At 40.8% G+C, this 6,368-nt stretch overlaps 1 protein-coding gene across 1 annotated transcript; it reads left to right on the forward strand.

Annotated features, from left to right (window-relative positions):
- The first annotated feature begins 348 nt into the window (after positions 1-348).
- On the forward strand, positions 349-5,613 carry LOC114515165 (olfactory receptor-like protein DTMT). The gene is made up of 2 exons (XM_028534488.2): positions 349-525; positions 4,122-5,613. Exons 1-2 carry the CDS (start codon positions 397-399, stop codon positions 5,076-5,078), a joined length of 1,086 nt encoding a protein of 361 aa, XP_028390289.2. The 5' UTR covers positions 349-396; the 3' UTR covers positions 5,079-5,613.
- Positions 5,614-6,368: the final 755 nt, after the last annotated feature.

Below are 6,368 nucleotides of genomic sequence, written 5' to 3' on the forward strand. Positions count from 1 at the left end.
ACACTGATTGCTTCTAATTGCCCACCAGGTAAGGTCTCCTACACTTCTAGGATAATTTAGGATATTCTCACTCAGGTCCCTGTAGTTTTCATGTCTTCTCCAAACACCACCCTCCTCTATCACCTCTGAAAATTAGGCTTCTGCCCTACAGGACTACTGTCCATTCCCTAAGCAAGCAGTGTTTAAGCATCCATACACAGGCTTCTCCATATTCCACCCCCTCCCCATCCCAAGCATAGTCCAGTGTGGTCAGTGACTACAATCAGTCACTTTTTAAAGAGGTTCTGAGAACATTTGTCCTGAGAGATCCTTGGTAATTACTTTTCTTTTAATGAATTCCTCCAGGATCTAGCCTCCTCTGGGATCCCAGTCTCCTGAGACCAAAGGAGGTATAGAATGGGAGATGTGAGAAGGGATGTTGCAGCACAGGTGACAACTACAGAGGCTGTTACTTCACATGCCTCAGTGAATAAATGGGAACAGGATCTCAGGCGAGGGTCCTGGAATCACCATCAGGCAGCCTGGGTAAGTTGGGCCGAGGATGAATGAGCTGGTCTGTTAGGGTCCTTCCTACTGGAGCATCTTAATTCCCAGGCTGTGTGATGTTTGGCAGGGGAGCTTTCAGGTATGATATTCCTTCACTCCTTCACTTCTCAGCCTCCCAAGACTTCCCCAAATTCTACAATATTTTGATTAATACTGTGGAAGAGTAGCTCATTGATTAGAGCATCATCTATATGTGCCAACATTGATGGTTCAATCCCTGGTCAGGGCACACACAGAATCAACCAATGAATGCATCAATAAGTGTGACAACAAATCAGTGTTTCTCTCTCTGTTTCTATCTTTCTCTCTCTCTCTCCCTCCCTCCCTTTCTCTCTAAAAATACAGTAAGATAAATAAATATAAAATATTTTGATTTATATCCATCAGTTACAATCTTTTAATTAGTAATAGCATTCATAAATGTCTGTTCCTGTGGAATGCATTTCAACCATATAATATAATTTTAATATAATGACAGTTTTGAGGTAGGCTTTAATGCAACAGTTCCAGCCCTTGCTTTATTTCAGAACCACCCCGAGCTTTAAAAATCTTTGCACAGGCCCCATCTCAGCTATTGTGATTAAATTTATCTGAGGGAGACCAGTGATCTTTATTTTTAATAGTATCATACATAATTGCAGCCCACTATATCATCCCTAGACAACAAGGATGGGCATCCTTTTCAAAGTGCTACTTTGAACAGTAGCTACTTCTTACATAATCAGAATCAGTGTTTCACTAGAACTCCCAGGCGATTTGCATGGACATTAATTTCAGAAGCACTGCCTATGTGATTTTTCATGTGCAAGCAGGCAGAGAACTACTGACTTACTGGGTGAAGAAGATGAGAGGCTCCTTGCATCATCAGTGGCAGCACCTTCAAGTTCTGCCTCCTGTTTGTCATCTCCAGTCATACTATTGTCACAGGAGTCAGGTCCCTTTAATCTACCTGGAAACAAAATTCGGAGAAACCAGATACATGGTTTGTCTTGGATGCTTTTCTCCACTGTATTACTAGTACATAGAGTCCAAGTGTGAGAACCATTACTATGGCTGGATTGAATGGCATGAAGGGTGAAAATCCCAGCAAATGCACTCAGTTGTGTCTTTATTGAAGGAGTCTCTCACATCTCTCAGTGCATCTCCTCTGTTTTCTCTGCTTTGAGGCACACTAAGGTGTCTTAGAGTGCTCCAGAGAAATAGAACCAAGGGAGATTATCTATCTATCTATCTATCTATCTATCTATCTATCTACCTATCTATCTATCATCTACCTACCTACTGACCTACCTCTATTTTCTACACTAGTGACAGGAGTAGTGAATCTGAGGTACCGTAATGTTTTCCATGGGCACAAAATTACATTAATAAATTCTATCATCAAGTGTCATATTTAGTGTTACATGGTTGAGGCTAGAGACTTTTGCCCTGTGAAAATGTAGCAGGAGTAGTGACTTTTACTTGAAAGGACTTCTGTTTCCTTTAAAGTTGGAGAAATGTAGGTCTCAGCCTGAAGCACAGCCAATAAATATTTGTGAAGCATGGACCACATGGAGGCATTGCACCAGGTGCAGTTGAGGAGACATGGCCTTTCCTGCATGGATCTTACAATCTGGCAGGGAAGACAGCTGTGAACAAATAATCCCAATGGGGACAAGCACAGTGTGCCATGAAACACAGCAGTGGTGCTCACCTGTGGGGAGACAGAGAAGGTTTAGCTTAGTAGGTGACATATAACATACCTACAGGATATGTAAGGGAAAACCTGGTGAAGAGGGTGCAGAGGTAGGAAGATGTTAGGCAGGAGGAGAAGTAAGTGCAGAAAGGTGGAGGCAAAAAATTGCCACATTGAAGCCCAGCAGTATCAGAGAGAGGTGTGGGAGTGCATTGTGGGGCCAGATGAAGCTGTGGTGGTAGAAAGGGTCAGGACATGAGCACTTCCTAATTTAAATACATATAGGAAAATGATCACGAAAAATTGTTAAGTGAAAAAACAGTTGATAACACTGTGATTGTATCTTCTACTTTCATAAATATTCATTTGTAGAAATTTTATACTTTGATCCTCAATGTCAGCATCTGAAGTCCTTGGGAATGACTCTGTTGTTTGTTTCTACTGATTCACAAAAATAAATATAGTTGGTTTAAAATATTATATTAGTTTTGTGTGTCTAATACAGTGACTTGACATTCATATACCTTACAATGTGATCACCACACAGTCCAGTAGGCATCTGTCACTGTGAATAGTTTCCACAACATTATTGACTATATTCCCCTTCACTGGATGGGTGAAAAAGATGAAGCATGTTTGAAAGGAATTTTCCTGTATCTTAAGAACAATGGGGATCTATGAAGACTTTAGGGAGAATGATGGTCAGGTTTCCATCTTAGAATGCCACAGTGAGACTGAAAGATACTTAAGAAGTAAGGTTCCAGCATGAAGCAGGAATATGACTGAAGAGCTGTTTCAAAAGTATAGATGAGATACGAAGTCAGTTGGTTTAGGATAGTGAGAGTTGAGGAAAGGAATGGATGAATGAGAATTAAGTGGTAGAATCTATTGGAATTGCTCACAGATGGATGTTGAAGATGAGAGACAGATGGGAATGAAAGAGAACTCTCAGCTTTATGACTGGAGAGCATGGAACTCTTTCAATGAGATGTGGAGAATTAGAGGAGGGGAGATTGGGAGTGGGGCAGGGTGAGATGGTAATTTTCTTCTGGGATTTATTAAACTTAAAATGCCTATGATAGCCCTGGCTGGTGTGGCTCAGTTGGTTGGAACATTGTTCCATACACCAAAACGTTGGAGGTTCCATTTCTCGTCAGCCCACATAACGTTGGCAGGGTTCAGTCCCTGGTTGGAACACATATGGGAAACAATCTCCCTCTCTCTCTCTCTCTCTCTCTCTCTCTCTCTCTCTCTCTCTCTCTCTCTCTCTCTCTCCCCCCCCCTCCTTCTTTGTCTCTCCTTCTCTGTCTCTCCTCTCCCCCCTCACTTTTCCCTCCCTCCATTTCTCTCTAAAATCAATAAACATATTTAAAATTGCTTAAATGCCTATAATACATCCAAGGAAAGACAATCATTAAGCAACTGAATATCCCTTTTTATAGGTGAGAGAGACATCTACATCTGAGGCTTAAAGGGTAATTTAAGTCTGTGGAGTAGATAAGTTTTTCTGCGTAGTATGTATAGAATTGAACAGTGTTTAGGAAAAAGCCCAGAGGAACACCATCATGTAAGATATTGATTGAGCAGCAGCAAGTCATAGTTCCTGAGAGGGTCTGGCCAGGTAGGTTTGAGGAATACTGATTTAGATTATGTGTCTCAGAAGCTAATGGAGAAGATTGTTTTAAATAAGTTGGAACATTGTTATGTATGAAAAAGTAGTAAAAAAAAGTCATTTTTTTATCATGGAAGTTCTGATTATAGAGATTTGGAGGACAGAGATTGTAAGTATTGTGAAAAGTTGATATATGAAGTGTTTTTGTAGAGTGCCTAAAATACCATCCTAGAAATGTACTCATTTTTAAATTCAAATTTCAGTGGACACTATCATTTCTTTCTAAAGATACTGGAGACAGCTATGGCAGGAAGGAATCAAACCATCCTCACAGAGTTCCTTCTCCTCGGACTGCCCATCGAGCCAGAGCAGAGAAACCTGTTCTATGCCCTGTTCCTGGCCATGTATCTTACCACCACCCTGGGGAACCTCCTCATCATCGTGCTTATTCACCTGGACCCTCACCTCCACACACCCATGTATTTCTTTCTCAGTAACTTGTCTTTCTCTGACCTCTGCTTTTCCTCTGTCACAATGCCCAAGTTGCTGCAGAACATGCAGAGGCAAGTTCCATCCATCCCCTATGCAGGCTGCTTGGCCCAAATGTACTTCTACCTGTTTTATGGAGACCTGGAGAGCTTCCTGCTTGTGGCCATGGCCTATGACCGCTATGTGGCCATCTGCTTGCCCCTGCACTATGCCACCATCATGAGTCCCAAGCTCTGTGTTTCCCTGGTGGTGCTGTCCTGGGTGGTGACCACATTGCATGCCCTGTTACACACTCTTCTCATGGCTAGACTGTGTTTTTGTGCTGACAACAAGATCCTCCACTTTTTCTGTGACATGTCTGCTCTGCTGAAGCTGTCCTGCTCTGATACTCGAGTTAATGAATTGGTGATATTTATCATGGGAGGGCTTATTCTTGTCATCCCATTCCTACTCATCATCATGTCCTATGCACGAATTGTGTCCTCCATCCTCAAGGTCCCTTCTGCTCGAGGCATCTGCAAGGCCTTCTCCACCTGTGGCTCCCACCTGTCTGTGGTGTCACTGTTCTATGGAACAATTATTGGTCTCTATTTATGCCCATCATCTGATAATTCTGTTAAGGAGATGGTCATGGCTGTGATGTACACTGTGGTGACCCCCATGCTGAACCCCTTCATCTATAGCCTGAGGAACAGAGACATGAAGGAAGCCCTGGGAAGAGTCTTTTTGAAAAAGAAAACCTCCCTTTCTGTGTGATCAAGCTTAGTATTTTTGCATGATGTTATTCAACAGATGTATTCATATTAATGTTGATATATTAATCCACAGTTCTTCTTTTTAGTACTGATATTCTTTCAAAATGTTAAAAGCTGAACATTTTGTACAATATGTAAAAAAAATGAAGTGGAGCTGTGTAGTTAAACTCAGAATGGGGGTGGCCTATTAGCAAATTCTTCCTTTTTCTTATCCCAGGTGATTCTAAAGAAGTAGCATTTAAGAAGTTTGAATTGTATATGTCTCTAGTTTTCAAAGAAGTAATTTATCATGTCTGAATTTTTTTAACTAAAACTGTGTTTCAAAACTACTTGCCCTTCCTGGTAGGCACTAAATAGAATTTAAACTTTTCTTTCTCTTGATTATCTCTGCTAAACTGGACTATTTATTGCTGAGTAGATGTTTTTAACTTACCTGTTCCTTAGCAGGTGTTCACAAAATTCTGTCCTTAACTACTAGTCATGTGATTTTTTTCTTTTCTTTTTTTGATCATTATAATGGAAAAACTTTTTATTTATTTATACATATTTATTTATATTGTTGTTCAAGTACAGTTTTCTGCCTTTTCTCTCCACTCCTCCCCACCATTCCAGTCATCCTCACCTCCTACCCCTGTCCTTACCCGCCTTGTTATTGTCCATGTGTCCTTTAAATCGTTCCTTTAAACACTTCACCCTTTTTTCCCATCATCCCCTCCCCTCTCCACTCTAGTCACTGTTGGCCTGTTCTCAATTTCAATATCTTTGGTTATATTTTGCTTGCTTGTTCATTTTGTTGATTATGTTCCAGTTAAAGATGAGATCATATGATATTTTTCCCACACCACCTGGCTTATTTCACTTAGCATAATGCTCTCCAGCTCTATCCATGCTGTTGCAAAAGGTAGGAGCTCCTTCTTTCTTTGTGCTGCATAGAATTCCATTGTGAAAATGTACCATAGTTTTTTTTAATCCATTCATTTACTGATGGGCACTTAGGTTCCTTTGGCACTTGGCTATTGTAAATTGTGCTGCTATAAATATTGGGATGCATAGGTTCTTTTAGATTGGTGTTTCAGGGTTCTTAGGACATAATCTTACCAGTGGAATTGCTGGGTCAAAAGTCAATTCCATTTTTAGTTTTCTGAGGAAATTCCACACTGTTTTCCATAGTGGTTGTACCAGTTTGCAGTCCCACCAACAGTGCACTGGAGTTCCCTTTTCTCCACAACCCACCAACACTTGTTGTTTGTTGCTTTGTTTATGATGGCCATTCTCAGTGGTGTGAGGTAAT

This window comes from Phyllostomus discolor, chromosome 8, assembly GCF_004126475.2.
Source record: "Phyllostomus discolor isolate MPI-MPIP mPhyDis1 chromosome 8, mPhyDis1.pri.v3, whole genome shotgun sequence".
Taxonomy (NCBI): Eukaryota; Metazoa; Chordata; class Mammalia; order Chiroptera; family Phyllostomidae; genus Phyllostomus; species Phyllostomus discolor.